Source organism: Chenopodium album, chromosome 22, assembly GCF_948465745.1.
Source record: "Chenopodium album chromosome 22, dcCheAlbu1.1, whole genome shotgun sequence".
NCBI lineage: Eukaryota > Viridiplantae > Streptophyta > Magnoliopsida > Caryophyllales > Amaranthaceae > Chenopodium > Chenopodium album.
In genome coordinates this window covers 9,736,420-9,758,625 of record NC_137855.1, presented here as the reverse complement: position 1 = coordinate 9,758,625, position 22,206 = coordinate 9,736,420, and the positions used below count along the sequence as shown (strand labels likewise).

The window sequence follows — 22,206 nt, the reverse complement described above, 5'->3', positions numbered from 1 at the left end:
ATTGATTGTGGCGAAACTTTTAGTCTGGTGGTAAAACCGGCTACAATTCGCATTATTTTTTCTCTATTGTAACACCCTAGAAATTCCTTTCCTTTAAATACCCATATTACTCTATTAAAATACGATTTATGAATATCTAAGACATTACCGCCACCGTGAAAACGGCTAAGCCAATTATCAAAGATACACAGCGGAAGACTTAAAATCAAAGACCGTTCGAAACAAGTCAACTTAAAGACAACCAAACGTAAGTAAAGTTTAAAACCAAAACAACAAAGTCAAATGAAATCAAACTACAACTCGGAACCATTAAAGGTCCTTATTCAAAACCGTTCCAAAACCAAACCTTTGCGTTAGTCCATACAAAATGTATCATAAATAAATAAAGCATAAAACACATCGTAAACTAGCATAATTCACTCTTCACTCATGCCCTGTCATGAATATGCTTCAACCTGAAAAATTTATCTCTACTTGTCCCCACTACTCTCCATTAAAAATGGGGTCATCATAGGGCCAAGATAAAGACATGGCCAAACACACAAACACACACAATCAGCAAAGCTGAGTACATAAGCGTAATTAAACACACTAACATGCTTTCACCTATCAATACACACTTACCTCAATGCACCTGTTTTCAAGCATACACAACAACCAACAAGACACTTTAACTAGACACTAAATAATTCATTTAGCGATGATTACGCATCGAACGGATTTCCAACTCTACTTCCCCCAATAAATTGAGTTTAACTGACACGGGAGCTAACCGTGCCAGCGACAAAACCACACATAGGTGGCGGAATTCTAGCGCATAATAATAATAGATTGGAATGTACAGCGTCCTGTACTCCGTTAGAAGTTATGATCAAATATAAAGTCACATAACTCCCCCCATATGTTCATACTCAAGGTATATACATTCCAAGAGTTATGGTGCGTAATCTCTTTCACTTTACGTTATTTACATATTATTAGACTTGGTGATGACTCTCAAAGCATAAAATTTCAATCATCAATAATTATTCAATCAACAAACATACCAATTTAATTCTTGAATATTTAGTGACCACATAATATATAATGTTGAACCCTTTTTAATTCTAACTCAGTGTCAAAGACATCTTAAACACATAAAGCGCCAAAAATCCTATCCCTCGGTGTTAAAAACACCTTAAGTGCACAAAGGCACCAACATACTATGTATTCCTCGTGTACATAGACACTTATATAGCTCATTCCTCATGCTTAAAGCATCAATAAAAATTATATGAACCATAATTAAATTCCTTTTCAATATTCCAAACATAATTAAACATGTAGTTTAATTAACCATGCATTCTAACATGCCATAAATAAAAGTGTAGTCCATATAATCATGCCAAAATATAATCCTCCAATCCATAAACCATCACAAATAATTCATGCTTCACAATTGAATTTCCAACACCAGTAATTCACAATTCCATACATAAACCTTAGCATGATACTACTTGTAATCGATTGAAACCAAACCTAGCATGATTCTACATCATCAAAATATACTAAGCACGCGAACGTACCTTAATTAAGCCCATAAAGTGGCCGAAAACACTACAACAATTCCCGAATCAAGTCTCCTACATAAAGGGACAAAAATACTAAATTAATTACCCTTGTATACACAATTTCCAGCAACTTAAACTCACTTTAAACCATTTGAAATAATCTAAAAATTATTTAAAAACCCCTAATTAAACTCCTTTTAAATAGGTAATCACACCCTTTTATTAAAATCACAATTATAATACTTTAAATAAAATTCCAACATTTTAAACTAATCAAAAACCCTTTAAAACTTCATCAAAATACATCTTTATACTTAAATTATCCATAGAAAAATTAAATTATCTCTTACACTTTAAACTGAAGGATAAAATTTAAAGCAATAAAAAAAAAACTTCGTTAAAACCAAAATCTGCCCGAAAATCATATTTAGAGGCTGAATTTGGCCAAGAGAGGGTGGTGCTCACTAAAAAATTAAAGGTAGTGAGTCTTTCTTAAAGCGTTGTTTCTACATGAAAAACACTACTTTTTTTTATCAAAATCGGATGAGTTTAGAACTTGGTCGGGATTAAAACGGGATTAATATTAACGAACGGAAATCTAAAAATTAAAACACGAATTAAAGTGTTCAAAATAATCTGGAATTAAGTTAAACTAATTAGTAGTTATAATCACCAAAATTTCAAAACATTATTACTATAAAAGCCCTAAATCAATTGTTCATAAAACCCCTAAAATCATGATTTTCAATAATTAAAAACCCTAGGTTATAAAATTTACAAAACTGAAAATTATGACATTTATTAAATCTGAAATTATAAAGTTTAATCATCAACAATACAATTTGATACTAATTAAATTAATTTCAAACAATAAAATCAAAACCCATAAATCAATAATTATAATTACACAAATTAATAAAACAAAAGAGAAGAAAATAATACTAAACTTTTTGTGTGGGAAATTTTTAGGGATTCATGGGGTATTTATAGAGTAGATAGTGTAGGGTTAAATTGGGCTTATAAAAATGTGGGCTTAAGTTATGGGATAGGGCTTAAGTTATGGGTTTTGGAATGGGTTATTCCAATAAGGGGGCAAATTATAAGATGCACCATGGTGCATATAGTTCTATGTGAACCACCCAATTAAAATATACTCTCTCTTCTCTTTCCTCCTCTACTTTCCTAATTTCTGATTTTTCTCTCTTTTATATTCTCTCCCCTCTATTTTCTCTCTCCTCTATTTATCTCTCTATTTTATTTTTCATTCTCTTGAATTTGTTCATCATCCTTTTAATTGAATTCATTCATATTGTTGATCTCCATGCAATGAATTCCTTCATTATAGTAGATTAAATTCAAATTTTGTTTTCTCAGCCTTCAATTTGAAGCTTTGTTAATGGAGTTTTTACAATGAAGTAGTAAAGCTAAAAATGGCGTCGTCGTCGAGGAGAAGGTGGTTAAGCAATGGTGTGATTATTTTCCGATGAGATTTCATTATCTAAATCACCATGCCTAGGTTTGAATTTCGAAATATGTAGCTTTCATATTCTTTTGATTTTTTTTTTTTAGTGATAATTGTGTATTTTGTTATGAATAGTTCTATATTTGATTATATTTTAGTATTTTTGAACATTTTAAGTTAAAAATATGAACGTGTGATGCGTTTTCAGAAAATACATAACATGTATTTTTGGAATTACAAACATCTTTATTATAATTCTGAACAAGCGATACATTACTAATGAACTTATTTTTGTTTCAGATCTATGTATTTTTAATTTTATTAAAAAATTTGGCATTCTCTACTTCATAGTTTATAAATCTGCACATTTGTCATTCTGAGCAGTGTCTTCAAGTGCAGAAGTTTTTGAAGGGTGTTCAGTGGTTTTTGGTTGGGATTCAGAACTTTTTGTAGGGGGTTCAGAGGTTTTTTAGGGCGTTCAGTGGTTTGTGGTTGGGGATCAGAAGTTTTTGTAAGGGGTTTAGAGGTTTTTGTAAGGTGTTCAATGGTTTATGATCGGGGTTAAGAGGTTTTTGTAAGGGTTCAAAAGTTTTTGAAGTGTGTTCAGTGGTTTGTGGTTGGACTTCAGAAGTTTTGTAGGGGATTTAGAGGTTTTTGTAGGGTGTTCAGTTGTTTGTGATTGGGCTTCAGAAGTTTTGGGGGGTTAAGAGGTTTTTGAAGGGTGTTCAGTGGTTTGTGGTTGGGGTTCAGAAGTTTTTGCAGGGGGTTCAAAGGTTTTTGTAGGGTGTTCAGTGGTTTGTGGTTGTAGTTCAAAAGTTTTTGTAGGGGGTTCAGAGGTTTTTGTAAGGTGTTCAGTGGTTTGCGGTTGTGGTTCAGAATTTTTTGTAGAGGGTTCAGAGGTTTTTGTAGGGTGTTCATTTGTTTATGGTTGGGGTTTAGAGGTTTTTGTAAGGGTTCAGAAGTTTTTGAAGGGTGTTCAATGCTTTGTGGTTGGGGTTCAAAAGTTTTATAGGGGTTCAAATGTTTTTGTAAGGTGTTCAATAGTTTGTAATTGGGGTTCAGAAGTTTTTAACAATTGATTTTTCTTAAATACATATCTAATTTCTTTTCTTTTTTGGTGTTCAAACGCTGAACATTTAACTAATTGTACTGCTCAAAAAATTTAGGGTTTCAATTCTAAAAATTAAAAATCAAATTGCAATTTTAAACAATAAATTACTTACACATCTTCACCCTATTCAATAGGAGCATAATCTTGATTTTCTACAAATAAAAATAAAAATAAGTCAAAAAGACAATTATGTAGGAGAATATAGTTTCAAATTTACAATTTGTTGAATTATATTATCAAATTTAACATAAATGTAGGAAAATCAAAGAAGTTTACGTGATGTTTATCTTTTTTGAAGGTGTTTTTGTGTGTTTTTTGTCTTTTGCCATGTTAGATTGCAGGTTTTTAAGAGAGCAAAATAGTGAGAGGAGAGAAAAAATACAAAAAAATTAATTAAAGAAGGTTTTTAATTTATGAGAAGAGAGAGAAAATTTTTAAAATGAAATAAAAAAAATAGATATGATAGTTTTTTTTTTTTTTTTGAACTTAAATAGAAATGATTGTTGGAGAGAGGAGAAGCTAAAAAAAAAATTAAAAAAAAAACTAAATTTTGTGGGCTTCTTTTATCTAACCTTCCTCTATTAGGCACATATTGGGCCAGGTGCACCTATTTCTAGGTGTACCATGGTGCACATAATACTAATTGCAATAAGGGTATGTAGGAATAATTTACATTGCCCAATAATTAATAAACGTTTGGCCCAAAATATATTTTACTTTTATAAAACTTTATATTTAAAATATTTTAACCCTTCAAAATATTTAATCAAAATACTTGAGCCCTTAACAATACATTATATTAATACTTAAATACTTTATAAAAATACATAAAAATATGGGGTATTACATCTATCTTTTCCAAAAGCATGGCCTATTCATTAGTTGGATGTCAAAAATGCTTTTCTTCATGGTGAGATACAAGAAACAGTTTATATGCATCAACCATTAGGGTATCGTGATCACACTCATCCAAATAATGTGTGCCGGTTGCATAAGTCGTCACTCTATGGACTTAAACAACCACCACGTGCTTGGTATAAGCGATTTGCTGATTATGTATTGTCTCTTGATTTTTTAAATAGCAACAACTCATTGTTTATTTACTAAGCCAGGGCTCAGACACACTGGCGGATCCACATAGTGACCTGGGGGGGCACGTGCTACCCCCGAAAAAAAAAAAAAAAAAAAAAAAAAAAAATTGTTTACCAAAAGAGATTCCTGTAAAATAAGATATAAAGATTAAACCTTGCTTATTTTGTAAGGTGATTGAAGGTGGATCAGTGGTAAGTAGCACGTGAGTAAACAATGCTAGTGTAGTTTGGGTCTTAGGTTCGATCCTCCCCCCCCCCCCCCCTCCATTTTTATGTTTTTTTTTAAACTTTTTTGAGTTCATTTCTATTTCTTTGTTTATTTTTATTTTTGAAAACTATCAATGCTTTATTATCTTTCAATATCCAAATTCCTTTCCTATTTCTTGACATTTATATTCAAAATTCCAAATAGATTAGATCAAATATATATGGCTTCAATTCCATCATTAATTGATTCTTCCCCAAATCACTTTTTACTTTTTGACATTTATAATTTTATATGTTCAAATCAAATAATTTAGCTAAAATAACTCTCATAAAAAAAATGGTTAAGAACAATTCATAGTATGGAATAAAATTTGTCCGTGAACAAAATTAGTAATTTCTTAGCTTATTAATTTGACTAATTTTATATTTTCATGTTTTTTTTTAAACTTTTTTGAGTTCATTTCTATTTCTTTGTTTATTTTTATTTTTGAAAACTATCAATGCTTTATTATCTTTCAATATCCAAATTCCTTTCCTATTTCTTGACATTTATATTCAAAATTCCAAATAGATTAGATCAAATATATATGGCTTCAATTCCATCATTAATTGATTCTTCCCCAAATCACTTTTTACTTTTTGACATTTATAATTTTATATGTTCAAATCAAATAATTTAGCTAAAATAACTCTCATAAAAAAAATGGTTAAGAACAATTCATAGTATGGAATAAAATTTGTCCGTGAACAAAATTAGTAATTTCTTAGCTTATTAATTTGACTAATTTTATATGATTGTAATTTGAAGTATTTCGATATATATTGTACATAATTTTATCCGTAATAATAACTCGGTGCAAAATCTATAGATATTATTTAAAATTTTGATGATAACTTTTTATAGAAAAATACAAAAATCCCATTACATTATGCAAAACAATTTAACTTGATGTGTTATTACCAGCTTAAATTTAGCTTCTTTTTTTTAGTCCCAAGTTAGTACTCCAGTGTATATTTTTTTTCCCCTATCGTTTACTCGTTTAGTGCTACCCCTACTTTGAAATCCTGGATCCGCCACTGCTCAGACATGGCTTACATCTTGCTATATGTTGATGACATACTCACTTCTTCTCATGCTCTTCGGCTGTCTATTATACATGAACCTTCTCAGCTCAAAATTTGCTATGAAGGATCTTGGTCCGTTGAATTATTTTCATGGTATTGCAGTGACCCGACATATAGGAGTACCTTAGACTTGTTAAAGCACATTTATGAGAATAACACACGGGCCCTTGCATTCCAAGGGTGGTATATTTTTTTCACAGCGCACATATGCCGAGGACATTATTGATAGGGCCGGTATGTCTTCTTGCAATTCTACATCGACACTAGTTGACACCAAGGCTAAGAAGGGTACTACTTCTAGCGTACCTTATGAAGATCCAACCCTTTATAAGAGTCTTGCTTGGGCTCTATAGTATCTCACATTCACCAAGGTCAGATATTTTGTATACGGTACAGCAGGTATGCTTACATATGCACGATCCGAGGGTGGACCATATGCAAGCTCTCAAGTGCATTATTCGGTATATACAAGGTACACTTGATCTTGGTCTCCATCTCAATGCTTCTTCAATTTCTTCCCTTGTTTCTTATACTAATGCTGATTTTGTGCCCTGATACGAAATGTTCTACCTTGGGGTAGGTATTGTGTGCTTTTGGGTGACAATTTGGTGTCATTGTCCTCCAAGCGACAACCAACACTCTTTAAATCTAACGCAGAGGCCAAATATAGGGGTGTTGCTAATGTGGTTCTGAGTCGTGTTGGCTCCGAAACTTGTTAATGGAATTGCATTGTTCGGTTTCTAAAGTTACTATTGTGTATTGTGACAATGTTAGTGCTATATATTTTTTGGGTAATCTGGTGCAACATCAACGTACTAAACATATTGAGATTGACATATATTTTCTACGGGAAAAAGTTGCACGTGGTGAGGTCTGAGTTCTTCATGTGCCCTCACGATATCAAATTGCGGACATCTTTACTAAGAAACTCGCACGTTGTTTGATGATTTCAGCGACAGTTTCAGTCTTCGTCGTCCTCCCGCTTCGATTGTGGGGGTACGATGTGTTAACATATATGTAAATATAGTTTGTTACTTTATTTTAGTTAATAAGCATATATTTAGGTTGATATGTATTATGCATGTACACAGTCTATATGTTGAAGTCAGTGAAAGAAATTCCTTAAGGAATTATCTCTAATAGAAATCTAGTTCTCTACAACCAATTGTTGGTTCATATAGTTAACATCATTAGTCAGATTAATCAGAGGCCTCTAAGATCTAATCCCCCTATTCTTAGTTACTTTTATTTAAGAAAAGCAAGTAATAAATCTCATAAGAAGACTAACAGTGTTGAAGCTTAAAGGTTTTGATGATGATGAACTTAAACTAAAACAAACTCAATTAACAAAGGTTTATAAGTGTTTTATAAGAACAGGTAAAGTAGACCTTGGTGGTGGAAGAGTAACCTAAACTAAGAAGACATGAAAAGGCCTTTGAAGAGGAGTTAATAAAATAGAAGAAGAGTTCTCTGACAAGAACTAAGTTCCTTAACAGGAACTTGAAGACAGCAAGCTGATGTGTCAGCCTGGTCTGTGATTGAAGACAGTAACCCAACCGATACAACTATATGACACTTAGTATATGACAATTGGTGGAGAGAAAATATGAAATTACTCCGTAAAAAAATATAATTTATGTTGGGTCCAATAGGTAAGAAAAATAAATCAAATATTGTAAAGGAATTTTAAATAAGGAAATAGAACAAGTATTTAAAAATGGCTGAAACATGAAAGTAGAACAAGTATTTAAAAACAGAGGGAGTATGATAATTTAATTTATTCATATACAATACAACCAATTGTTATATACTTTTATATAGATTATATATACATTTACGGATTTACCCGTATACTTGTTTACCAAACTCTAATTGGTAAATACTGTGAATAGTTTATCAAACTTCTCCTGCAACAGGTCCATAACACCAACAACAGATCATATAATAAAACATATTGAAGGAGCATATTGTAGCTAAAAACCAATAATAATAATCATAATGACCTCTGTTAACATTACTAGAAACCCAACTCTCTTCTCTTCCTCTCTTGGTCATATCATTAACCAAGTTAAATATCAAACTAGCCAACAAGTTTGCAACAGCCATTCCTACACCAAAGAGACAAGTTGCTATACTTGACATGCTTTTCGGCATTTCAGTGTAGAAGAATTCGTTTTGGCCGATAGCATTGAAGGCTTCAGCAAGACCACTGAAGACATATTGGGGTACTAGCCAAAAGGCGGACATGAGGACTACCTGTCCATTATTCTGTACAAACCCTTGAGCAATGACTCGTTCCCTTCTTATATTTTCAACAATTCCAGCAACCAACATAGACATGAATGCACAGAATAGCCCTATTCCCATCCTCAACTTCACACTAAGGGTAACGGGTTTGCCATAGATCCACGATGCTAAGGGGAGGAGGACGCGGTCATAGATAGGAATCCAGACTACTATAACAATGGTTGAGAATGTAATGAATGAGGCTGCAGGAACTTCAAAGTTCGGCCCTAGGTGCCTGTCCATGGATTCCGCTTGAAGCAGACCAAATGAACTCTGGCTCGCGTGTATGGACATTATAACCCCTGTAGACCAAATTGGGAGGACTCTAATGAGAGACTTGAGCTCTTCGACTTCCTCCACCGTGCATAGTGTCCATGGATTTTTAGCCAGGCCATCCGGACCAATGTCTTGATCGCGGTCTTGAATGATACAAGCTTTATTTAAGCACCTAAATCAATAATGATTAAATACAGGTTAGATCAATTTTTTCACAAACTTTGGGCACGAGTAACGGATTTCAAAGGCCTAGATGGGTAAAATAGAAGTTGGAGGTACAATTGTTGTTATAATGATAAAAAAAAACTGACCTTAATTTGTCACTTGGGACAATTACTGTTGAATCTTTTTCATGATAGTACTGATGAACACTTGATCCTAGAGGTTGTACATTCATTTTTCGGTTTCTAATAGCAACAACAGCAACTCGTATAAGGCTGCTAAACAGATTTCTTTTTACCTGATTCATCACATAGTAAGGAGCAGCAAGGAAGAGGAAGAGCGTCGATAAGAACATAAGTATCACTGGAACTCCGAAACCAATTGTCCAACCCCAGTGATCTTGGATGTACACAATTGCTGTCATTGCAATTACAACAGAAAAGCAACCACAAGCATAGTACCAATTGAAGAAAGTTTCAAGAATTGCCTTGTTTTTGTGATTTGCTACTTGATCAGCTCCAAATGCTAATGAACAAGGCCTAACACCACCCGCGCCAATCGCTATGAAAAGAAAGGAGGATAGAAGGAGAGCATAAGGTCCTGCTGTGGTTTTGGCTTCAGGGATTATTGTTGTCATCCAAAGCATAATCATCCCCTGTGGTATGAAAATTTAATTCTACAAAATCGTTTGCTCCTTTCGATCCTTTTTGTTCTTTCCCATTGTAACAATACAGAAAGATTTCAAATGGGAAGAACAAAAAAAGGATTGAAGGGTGTATAAGATTTCCTAGAACAAGAACAAAGAGGACCTTACTATATATGTTTAATTAACTTGGCATTGATTCTTAATCAATAAAAAAAAAGGAGCTTAAAAAATAATAAGTCACTTTGGACAAGCATTAATAATTTAACCAATATGCTTAATTGTCTTTTTGTCAATTCATAACAAAAATCCTTTCTAAGCCCTATATACAAAGTGTCAATTACATGCATGCGATTTAAATGTAATGTGGTTGCCATTGGTTTGGATTTGGTACCATTTTGTAATTTAGCTTGTTTTCAACAATCTAATTGCCTTGTAGTTTTCTTTAGATACAGAATATTTTTAGCTCAAAAAAACCACTTATTTCTTTTTTTTTTTTTCTTTTTTTTTTGGTGCATAAGAGTGAAAAACCCGTACAAAGGAAAATACAAAGAAATTAAGAAACTAAACGTGGCAAGGCCACTCCTATAATATCCTCATTGAGAAGGGCACAAATCTCTTATGGTGCAACATCAAAGAAACCTTCTCCGTTCTCCCTTTGGAAAGCCACCACTTATTTCATTATGTGTATTCGTATTTTAGTTGCAATTTCAAGGTTACCATTATGCATTTAATTAATGTAACCACAAAAATATAAACTCTCATTTATAAATCAAAAAAGAATATCCTGATTTTAATTAATCCTTACCCATCATACATGATTCCACACATAAAGAATAATAATGAACTACGAAGTAAGAAAGTATCAATTTATTAAATATATCAAATACATATATAGAACTCTAGGGTTTAATGGGCTATATATATTACGGAGTATTACCCAATGTAATACTTTCTCCAATGCGTTCTAGTAATGTTGCAACAAGGTGAAATTATGCATTCCAAAGCATATTTTATACTTCCTTCTTTTCAAATTAGATGACACAATTTAACTTTTAGCTCTATTCATTAACTTTGCTTTGATTAACATTTGTGATTTATAAGCATAAAAAAACAGTCATATGGGATCTTGTTAAATTCATTTCGATGTGCACTTAATTAAAATTTAATTTTTACGGAGTATTATTTTTTACACTAACATACTACCTCTGCTTACTTTTAGTAGCAGCTTTGGGTATCATTTGTGAGATATAAAATATTCCAAAGTTGCAACTAAAAGTTAATGAAGATAGTAATTAAAGATATATTTGATATGATTGAACTTTTGACACGATAAAAGAATTGTGTCATCTAATTTGAAATAGAACTAGGGATGCCAATGGGGCGGGACGGGGCGGATGTTGGCCTTCTCATCCCCATCCCCACCTAACATTTTCATCCCCATCCCCGCGGCAGGTCTAATATTCATCCCCATCCCCGCCCCGGTGGGTACAACTCCAAAACCATCCCCGACCCATTCCCCACTTGGATATCCATCCCCACCTAATCCCCACCAAATACCCGCCTAATCCCCTCCCAAAACCCATTTAATCTCCGTCTTTCAAATAAACACTCTTACATAACTAATACGGATTTTAATATTAAAAAAAAATTCTTAATATTACACACATTTTTGTTTATAATATAATAAGTGTAGTACAAATTATTATAATAAGTATTTTATTTCACGTAATTATTTTATAAAAGTAAATAGATGTGGGTATGAGGTGGGGATGGGCCGGGTACAACCTAAAATCCATCCCCGCCCATCACCCATGGCGGGTATGATTTTTATCCCCATCTCCGCCCCACTACCCGCCAAACCGAGACTGGGGCGAGTCTCCTACTTGACCCGCCTCAATGACATTTCTAAATAGAACTAGTATCTACAATTTTATAAGATTAAAAAATTATAAAATTTAAAAGTATATTTTGAGATGAATTTAACTAGACCCCACAAAAGTAAATTTTTAACATATAAATGAGCTGTGCCCAGTTAATTCCCTTTATCTAGTTGGGGGGGGGGGGGGGTACACACATCTTTTCAAGTACTAGTTAAGGGGTACATGTGTAATTCAATGCTTACCAAAAGTATTAAAAAAATGACACACTTTTTCAATATATTTACACAAATGCCACCAGATGAAATTAACAAAAACTCATTTATCTGGCATATAAACTTATATTTACCCCATATAAATTAGGTCCAACGAGAGTAATGAATAAATGCAAAATTTCAATTGTTACCCTAGAGGCCTAGAACGAAGGAAGTATGTTAAAGCTTCAATTTTACTCCAGTGCTAGACCACAGCTTCACGTATGTTAGATTTTGATGAAATAAATACTACCTCCGTTTTTTATTACATTTTGATTTTAGCACTATTCATACACCTTCTTTTAATCATGTTTTGTAATTATGCAAGGAAAATTATAATCAAGTGGAATCTTGTTAGAGTCGTCACAATGTATATTTTATTAATATCAACTTTTCATAATTTTTGCTTTATCTATAATTAATGAAATTAATGATTTAATTTGTGTATTGGTAAACGTAACTAAAGAAACGTGTCAACTAAAAAGAAACGGAGTCAATTTGGGAAAGAAATTGAAAGTTGATACGGAGTAAGAATTAAAAACGGAGTACGAACTACGAAGTACTACACGTCACTGAATTGATTTTAACAAATAATTTAGATTACAAGAGATACTCTGTGGTCCGTACTGTACTAATTACAAGAGATACGATATTTTTAACAAATAATTTAGATTTTTTATATGCACTAATGCACACAGCCACACAATGTGACACTGTCAAATGGATTAATTAAGTTTTAAATTATGGGGAAATGGGAATTGGCACGTGACGACAATCCTCACAAACTTCCATATTAACTAATTGCTGCTTTCGTCCCTTTATTTTATGCCTATTTTCAGCATTTATTCCTCACATAATAGAGAGAAGTAGACTTCTAATTAAGTGACAGAGAGAGTACTATTATTATTCACAAACTTTCTAATAAGCCATTAAGATCAACCTAACAATGTCCATCTTGCTATTAATTTCACAAAGAACGCATTTGTGGTGGTTCCACCACCATTGTCACCCACAATCAGCGGCGGATCTAACTTGTGGATTGTTAGCTTAAAAGGACTAGTTACATTCATTAGCGAAATTTTTTACTTCATATCTAGTAAAATTAGTTTATATTTTCTATGATAAAAAATGGTCTTGATTAAATACAGAATAAACCAATATGTATTTAAAATTCGGCCAGTTTCAAATAAAGTTGAGAAAGTGTTCTAATCTTCTTTTTCCTGTTTGAAATATGTAAAATATTATATGATGAGTTACTTTCCTTTTGATGAACATAAAATTAGAGATGAACTTACCAAGAGGCTGAAGATTGAACCAACACCGATAGTAAGGAAACGGCCTAGATACGAATCGGCCACAAAAGCACCAACTATAGGCAAAAAATTGATAGCAGCTGTCCATATGTAGAGCAAATTCTGGCCTTTGGCTAAGCTCATCTTGAAATCATTCATCAAATAAACTATCATGTTCGTCGTCAATCCATAACTTGCTACCTTCTCAAATGATTCATTTGCTGCCAATTCAACAATTTATATATTTGGTTACGAACAACAGAATCATGCAAAACTAATTAATGCAAGTTTCAAATACCAAGTTTTTGTTAATTTACCTATGATGAATGGCAAGGTAATAAAGCTAGCCTTGTTTCTCTTAGAAAATGTTTCCTCTTGTTGATGCTCGTTTATAAGCCTTTGCTCTAGACTTTCATCCTCCATTTGCACACAAGATTGTTCAAGCTTCAAGATAATATTACGAGTGCTATGTATTTAGTAATTTTACACCCGAGTTTATGTAAGAATTTTTAAGTGAGCTTTACAAAAAATATATTCCAATCATCAACTACAGAGTATATTTGATTAGTCTTTTGGGTCCTAGATATTTTTAAATATGAAGTACTGTATATATTTGTGCAATAATTGCTCATTGCTACTTTTAGTAGGACCAGACGGTCACGTTTCTCTTAATGGCAATCCCACCCAAACTTTAAAAAAAATCTAAAATAGCCAAATAGGCAAATAGCTTTTGCACGGTGGTTAGTATTTTTTTTTTTTTTTTTTTTTTTATTACAAAAGGTGGTTTGTATTTAAAGTCAAGCTTATTGACTTGAAATGGTGAAAGTCATGGATTGAATTACTAGAAATAAATTATTAATTGGGTAGGAATTAAGGGCAGCGTTAGCAGTGGCGGAGTCAGAAATTTTCATTCGAGGGATAAATGAACATTGTATAGGTTGATAAAAATGATGTAAAAAAAATAATAAAAAAAACACAATACTTGAACATACATATAATTAGAATCAAAGTTTTACAAAATCTAAAATACTTAATAAATAAATCTAACATCATATACTAATTATTCCTCTTCCGATGGTACATATATTATTAGTATTTGAAAAGCAACGATCTATAAATATTTACTTATAGGTTTGAATTTTCGACGAATTCGAACATAAGATGCCATAAGTAATTAAATACACTTATCGTTATTCCTTATTACAACTATAATCTATTGTTAAAAAAGGTAAAATGGTTCAACTAAATAAAAAAGGTAAAATAAAATAAGTAAACAAAATAATTAAATTAAAGAAAAGAAATTGAGGTAAAATGCTTTACCTTTTAAAAAAGGGTTGAGCAAGTCTCCATTGTGAGGCTTAACCACTACATCATCAAATTGTTGTAAATATTTATGCGCTTGAAATAATCTTTATATGTAATTAAGCTGATTTTTTTATTTTAAAAGTGGGGGGACAGCTAGGGCTGTGCAGTGTACGGTTTAGACCGCACCAAACCGTAATTTTGCGGTTTGCTGCGGTTTGTGGTTTGAAAATTACGGTGCAATTTTCAAATTTGACTAAACCGCGGTTTTGCGGTTTGGTGCGGTTTCAAAAATAAATTCAAACCAAACCGCACCGCAAACCGTAAAATCAATAAATATACTAAAATTAAAAAATAAACTTAAAAAAACAAATATAAAAATAAAAGGCCGTAAAATTTTGTAGGGTTACCGATGATTTTATTTTGCAATACATTAGTAGCCGACATCTTCATCTCTAATTCTCATCTATCCTTCCTCTCCCTCATTTTTCTTCCTCTCTAACTCTTTGTATCAGTTTCACAATTTCTACATCTCTTTCTCCTTCAAATCTTAATTTTTGAGAGATCAAGACCATTGATTTTCAAACAATCGACCACCACATACAATCAGATTGTTAATTGCTCGCCTCCAATACTAAATTCACAAAGAAATCTGAGTTGGTGTGGGAAGGAAACATGGAAAATAGACTCTTGTATTGTATTTATATGTACTGAATTATGTGGGTCATTATTAAGAAAACCAAAAGTTTTCCTTTCTTACTGTACATTTCTTGTGCTTTGGATTTGTAAGGCTTTTTCATTTGTGATATAACTTTTGGTTTTTATATCAGTTAAGTTATAATGGAGTGGTTGTGGTTTACTAAATAATTTTGCTTCATGTTTGCCTTGGCATGTTACTTGGGTCATTATTAGTAAAGCACTACCTCTGATCTGTATTGAATCATCTGCATAGTTGTACAGTTTTCAAGTAAAAATTTCATAAGAGAATATTAGCACAAAAACATTATTTGTGAAGTAATAAAATTGTGGAAAAACCGCAAACCGCACCGAACCAAACCGTATATTGCGGCGTGATTTGTATATAATTGCGGTTTGGTGCGGTTTGAAAAAATCACAAACTGCAATTTTGCGGTTTGGTGCGGTTTGAGATCCAGTGCACAGCCCTAGGGACAGTTTTCCCCCTTTGTCTCGGGCTAGCTCCGCCCCAATAGGCTAGAAAAGTCAACGATTATAGGGGCTTTGAACCCTAGTCTTGTGGTTATCATAATACAATAAAACCATTGATACAACTTCCCCTCTATGTGTGTGTGTGTATATATATAAAAAAATTTCAGGGGGCCCTTTGTTTTTAGGGGCCTTGAGCTATCGCCCACCTTGCACCGGCCCAGCCCCATCATTGGTAGGAATTTTCTAGTAGTCATAGAACTAGATCAAATGTTAAATAGTTTAGAGAGAATGTAAAAGCTTAATAATATTTAAGTGATTCTATAAGTATATCTAGCTATAGTAAAGGGGTAAGTTATCATTATCCTACATGCCCCGGTAAGACGGATATCAAAACGAGATCTTGGGTTTCACTAGTAGAAAAATTGAAAAAAAACACCGCTCAATGGCCACCGGTTTTTGAAAACCTGTGGTTTAAAAAATGGGCGGGATTAGGCATATGTACATTGCCACCGGTTCAAACCGAACCAGTGGCATAAATGATAAAGGCCACCGGTTTTGAACCGGTGGCAATAATCAAATAATAAAAAAAAAGCCCACCCTTCTCTTTCCCCATCCTTTATATACCCTAACCCTAATCTTCTCTCTCCTCTATCGCCTCTCCATCCTCCTCTCCTCCTTCTCTCCTTCGTTCTTACTCGCCCTCTCTCTCCTTCTCTCCCTCTCTGTTCTCTCTCTCGTCGACCTCCTCCTCTCTCTTGATCTCTCTTCTCTTTCTCTCTCCTTAACCCTAACTTCTCCCTCTATCGCGGTGTCTTCCTATCTCCTTCGTTCGGCTCGTCCACCGCCGCAACAACAACCACCGCCGCATAACCAACCTTCTTCCTCTAGCTTATTGTCGCACTTTCTCTCTCCTCGTGATGAAAATAGGGGTTTTCTGGTCAAATTCGACCATGAAAATTCTAGATCTAGAGTTTTCATGGTCGAATTTGGCCTCGTAAACCCTATTTCAATGTTTTGTGTGGATTCGTGATGGTATGTGTGTTTTTTTATTTTATTTTTTGATTTTTTCTGTTTTTGTTAATTTGGGTTGTTATTTTGCAAAGGCGGTGGTTTTAGGTGGGTGGTGTGGTGGTTTTAGGTGGGTGGTGGGGTGAGTCGATCATTTTAGGTGGCTGGTGGGGACGTTGGGTCGTTTTAGGTGGGTGGTGGGGTGGATTTAGGTAGGTGGTGGGTGGGGTGGATTTAGGTAGGTGGTGGGGTGGGTTGTGGGTTGTGGGTGGTGGGTCGTTGAATCTGGGTGGTGGGTCGAGGGATCTTGGTGGTGGGTGGTGGGTTGTAGGGTGGTGGGTCGTGGGTTGTTGGGTGGTGGACTGGTGGGTGGTGGGTTGTGGGTGGTTTGTGGGTTTTGGTGGTTTTTTTTTTAAGTTTTTCATATCTAAATTCTTTGTTTATCAATACTAATTTTTAATTTTTTTGCAGACTTTTTTTTTTAATTTTGATTTTTGAATTGTGTTTTAGTTTTTTGTGATTTTTTTTTTAATTTTGATTTTGAATTGTGTTTTGATTTTTTGTGATTTTTTTTTTTTTGCAGATTCAAGGTTAATTCAAAGAGTTATTTTTTTAAAAAAAATTGTAAATTGACTATTTATTCATTTAATTTATGTTTGAATGTATGATTGTGTGTTTTGGGATGAAGCAGAGAAGACGAGCAGCAATGATAATTTATGTATATTATCATTATTTCTCAATTTCTAAGGAAAAAATATACATATATATATATTATGATTATATGTGAGTGTCTCTTGATTTTTAAGTGGAAAAATTTTTTTTGTTTTTTTTGGCCATTATTGCCACCGATTCCACCAAAAAACCGGTGGCAATACTTATTAATACCCCAAAAAAAAAATTTGCGGGAAGTGTTATGGCCACCGGTTAACCGGTGGCAATATGCCTTTTTGCCACCGGTTTTGAACCGGTGGCCTTTACTTCGGTTTATTGCCACCCCCCAAATGACCACCGGTTCAAAACTGGTGGCCTTGGGGGGTTTTGAACCGGTGGCCAATTCATATTCTCGCCTAGTGTTTGGATAAAACACCTCAAATCCTGTTCAATGTTGAACTTGAAGTGAAGGTGAGAAGTGTTTGTATTGCATTTTGATTTTTCGAAAGGGTTTGGAGAGCAAATGGGTTCTAGCTCTCAATTGACTCGAGACTACAAACAGAGTATTTAACTTTCTTAACCATGCTAATACAATAATTAAAACAAGGATTGGGGGTACAAACATAGTGAACTAAGCTACTTGACAAATTAAATCCGGGGTTTGAGAAGATCCATTGCCAGTCTTAGCCATAAGATGTTCTAAACTTATTCCCATGCATTTCGTGATCCTGCAAACACAACAAAACCTAGAGTACCTTTTTCCTTTCTTATTCTTCACCTCTGGCCTTCCATTTTTCCTTGACGTATCAACGAACGTGAAGATAGAGGATGGTGGAAAAGACTGCACCTTGTCGAATTCAAAGTCCATGGGCTCTTTGTCGTTAGAACCTACGGATTCTACATCAGCATTATCAGTGGTAGTAAGTTCTCGTAGGTACCGCGCTCCCCTCCTCGATACTTGAACCCTCATTGTTGCTAGAAGTAAGGTCAGTAGATGTATGACCAACTAACTTCTCAACGATAACTATGCAGTATTGGGCTTGGGGCGTCCAACAACATGACTAATTACATCGGTGTCCATAGGTCGCTTGGCCTTTTTCTTTTGGCTCTTTCTTGCACGACTCCTCTTCTCCGGACCCACCATCCCAATGGGTATGCACAAGGATTCTAGAAAATTTGAGCCCTTTGCCTTGTGAGATATGTGATGCCCATCTTGAGTGGTCTTTTTTTTTACTCGTACAGTCATCCATGAAACAACAAAATGTTTGAAACTCAAGGTTTTCCCTTGGCTGAGATCCAAATAAGACAAATCGTAAATATTAGCAACGTCCTTGGAGAGTAAGTCTATAACCTCACTCTAAGCTTTGCTACTAGGCAACCTTTTAGATTTTAAACTGATTGAAGGCCCGCTGACCTTCCCCTTTTTGTTGAAGCTAGCATGGGATAGGTGGGACTCTTAAGTACTTCTCTTACCCTTGAGCTTGCTAGCTTTGCTTCTTAGCCCCTCCACCTTCTCCATCTCATGGAGGCCGGATGTCCTAATTATTAAGCTTCCCCTTGGCTGCTTTGCCAAGGTCTTCATGTGCCTCTTCAATTTCATAATGCTTAATTTTGGCTAAATACCATCAAGCATGATGATTAAAGAGGAGAGCTCCTTAGTTTGTTCATAATCACGAACCTTTACGGCGCAAGTTGCAAGGTTTAACTCAAGGGATATATATGGCGAGGTTCCATAGTTCAACAAAATCATTTTCATTTCTCGGCTAACCAAAACGTAGAAATTTCAACCCCATGGCATACTTGGAGAACAAAAGAACAAAGAACAAAATTATAACCTTCGACCTCGTTCATGAAAGCAGACGAAGAACTGGAGCCCAAGCCCAAAAGATTGCTGCTACTAGGGGAGAAGAATATTGCGCCGGTGAACAAGTCGCTCGGGAGATCACCGTTGGCACCTCGGTGGCCTAGGGTGGTTCGTCAGCAATTGAGGAGCAAGACAACCCACTCAAATCATCGGTGGCCCAACGGGTTTAGCTGTTTGAGATGGTTGGTATTGAGAAACCACGGGCTCGAAATCGGTTGTTTTGGGGGTTTTGTCAAGGGCATTCCTTAGACGTGTAGCACAACTAGTTCAGAAAATTTGGAGAATATAATATTGGATTCTTTGTTTCTAATGGGCAATTGTATCAATTATTTTGGCTCTTAATAATTTTTGGTTCACTTCAGTTGATCTATATATTAAACTCAAATAGGTTACGTTCAAATATTCATTTGATTCAATTCAATTTAACTTAACTTTATAAATCTTATTTAATGTACCAGTAGTGAGATCTTACGTAATAAGCCCTCTAGGAAAATACCATGTACCCAAGGGGCTTTATACCCTAAGCGTTTGTATGGACAAGTCAATCCAAAAGTCTACCGTATTATAGTGTATCCCTGTAGACACCCATTTGTGTCTCCCCAAAACCAAACCCAGTGATGAATGCCTGTCACGTCGAAATGTAATCGAATTAGGTGAAAGTGATTCGAAAGTCAAATGTTGCGGTTTAGTTTTAATTAATTTATTTTCTCTCTGTTTTTGAAAATGACTTTATTTATATGAAAACGTCCATTTCAGTTTATTTTGGTCCATGATTAAGGTCCAATAATAGTGTAGTTGGATGGGGCTTGAAAAGACCTTTCCGACGATATATTATAAGCCCAATTCCGATGAATATTGAGGAAGTTATGGCCAAAATACTAAACTGGGCCCGGAGTCTTGTTTTAATACGGCCCAATGATCTAGAGGAGGGCCCAATGTTAATTATCATTCCTAAAGTCATTAGGATTAATCATAGTTTTCTAGAAGTTTCTAGAAAGTTCCTTTTAATTCTAATGTTGATAGGATTAGTAATTAATTATCTTAAAGGATTTTTATTTGGAATAAAAGTATTATTTTATTATCTTTCATCTTTTGTACGGATTCCGTAGATCAAGTTGATTAAAGATCGGATTCTGTAAAAAGATAAAAACGCGCTTATACAGGCTGTCGCCAGACGACAAGTCTGTCGCCACGCGACAGACTCTGTCGCCACGCGACAGACCCTGTCGCCTCGCGACAGACACTGTCGCGTCGCGACAGAGTCCAGTCCTGGCGACAGCGTGGAGTTTTATTCCTTATCAAATTCCGTGTTTTTCCGGATTATTTTCATTATAAATAGTGTCCGTATCCCTGTTTTTCAGAATCATCAATTCTCATCAATTAGCAATTAATTATTATTCTCCCTTTTCTCTCTTGAGCACTTTATGCTTTCTCCCTCTCTTTTCTAGTTTTACAATATTCCGCATACATTAGACTTAGAGTCATCTAACCAAGTTCGGAGTTGCCTTCGTCCTAGACGTGAAAGGTTGATTATTTCTGAGGGTTTGGTCCAAAACTAGTCAAAACTTTATTTAATTTGATTTCTAATTTAATTCTTTAATTGTTCTTTATTTTGATTTTTCATTGAAGTTTACTAACTCGTGTATTTTGTTATTAGAAAGAGGTACGAGGCTTCAAAGTAAGTAGATTAGCTTACTCCCTATTTCTTTCACAATGTAGATTGCATGATTATTAATGTTTAATTCCTAGTATCATGTTAGGATGCTTTTAATGCTTTCTAGTATCATGTTAGGATGTTATTTAATGCTTTCTAGTATCATGTTTAGGGTGCCTTTATCCTTTCTAATATCATGTTAGTACCATGTTAGGTTTAAAGCTTCGATCTTTATTGCTTAGTGACATGCTAGGGTTTGTTATTAATATTGCTAGTATCATGCCTAGGATCTTGCTATTTTATTCGAGCTTTATTATGCCTTATCATGCTATTATCATTATTATTATCTTTTGTTTATTGTTATTGTTGCTTGATTTATATTATTGTTATTGCTTGATCACGCCTTTTATGCAGGTTTAAAGGGAATTTGTACTTGAAATCACGCTTAATAAGATAATTATTAATTTGGTTTAGGCTAATGTGATTTTAATTCAAGTGATCACCAATAATAGTATATTTGTGCATTAATTTCAACCAACATAGATAAACAGGGTAGGTTTAATATAATGTTTGTATGTTATTCGAAAAGCGCACATGAATACGAGCAGAACAAAGTAGAGGCCTATTTTATAGGGCGGGTCCTTTCTTTTGTAGATTGGATTCGTACCCTCATCCCCGGACCCTGTTTGGTTCAAGACCTTATGGAGTATTTGACGGTCCTTTGGATTGTCTTTTGGGTACAAGTTCCTTAAAACTTGTTGGCGACTCGTTTTAGCTCTTTGTCTTTCCCTTTGGAACGCCACCGTACTTTAGTGTATGATCACAGTGGGGTTCAAGTTTGGGGTTATCGTAATGCTTGAAATATTCCCTACAATCCCTAAACTTTATCGTCTGCCAATATACTTCATTTGTTTCTTTTATTTCCAACACTTTACATTTCATGTTTGCCAATGCATTTAATCGCAAATAACCTTAAATACCAATAAGTAAATACTACGAGGTATAAAATTGTATATAATGAAATCATTAATCAAGACGAACCTAACATCTCACATGATTAAGTTTTTTTACAATTATAATCACTGAATTTGGTCATAATTAGGGGTGTAAATGAGTCGAGCCGAGCCGAGTACTACCTTGTTCATGTTCAAGCTCATTTAATTTAGGCGAGCCCGAGCACGAGCTTGAGCTTGAGCTTTCAAGCGAGCTCAAAAATTTGTT

General features: G+C 34.2%; 1 protein-coding gene across 1 annotated transcript; it reads right to left on the bottom strand.

Annotated features, from left to right (window-relative positions):
* Positions 1-8,314: 8,314 nt before the first annotated feature.
* On the bottom strand, positions 8,315-13,895 carry LOC145605425 (protein NRT1/ PTR FAMILY 1.2-like). The gene is made up of 4 exons (XM_081661474.1): positions 13,657-13,895; positions 13,343-13,560; positions 9,420-9,925; positions 8,315-9,280 (listed from the first exon to the last, which is right to left on the bottom strand). The coding sequence occupies exons 1-4, from the start codon at positions 13,760-13,762 to the stop codon at positions 8,443-8,445; spliced, it is 1,668 nt and encodes a 555-aa protein (XP_081517600.1). The 5' UTR covers positions 13,763-13,895; the 3' UTR covers positions 8,315-8,442.
* Between the last annotated feature and the right edge of the window lie 8,311 nt (positions 13,896-22,206).

Bases quoted from the DNA above. Each gene is read 5' to 3' on its own strand.
- LOC145605425 (XM_081661474.1), bottom strand. From the start codon at position 13,762: ATGGAGGATGAAAGTCTAGAGCAAAGGCTTATAAACGAGCATCAACAA. The intron at 13,561-13,656 runs GTAAATTAACAA...TTGAATTGGCAG, and splicing joins TACCTTGCCATTCATCATAG to CAAATGAATCATTTGAGAAG. The intron at 9,281-9,419 runs GTCAGTTTTTTT...TTATTGATTTAG, and splicing joins GTCCCAAGTGACAAATTAAG to GTGCTTAAATAAAGCTTGTA.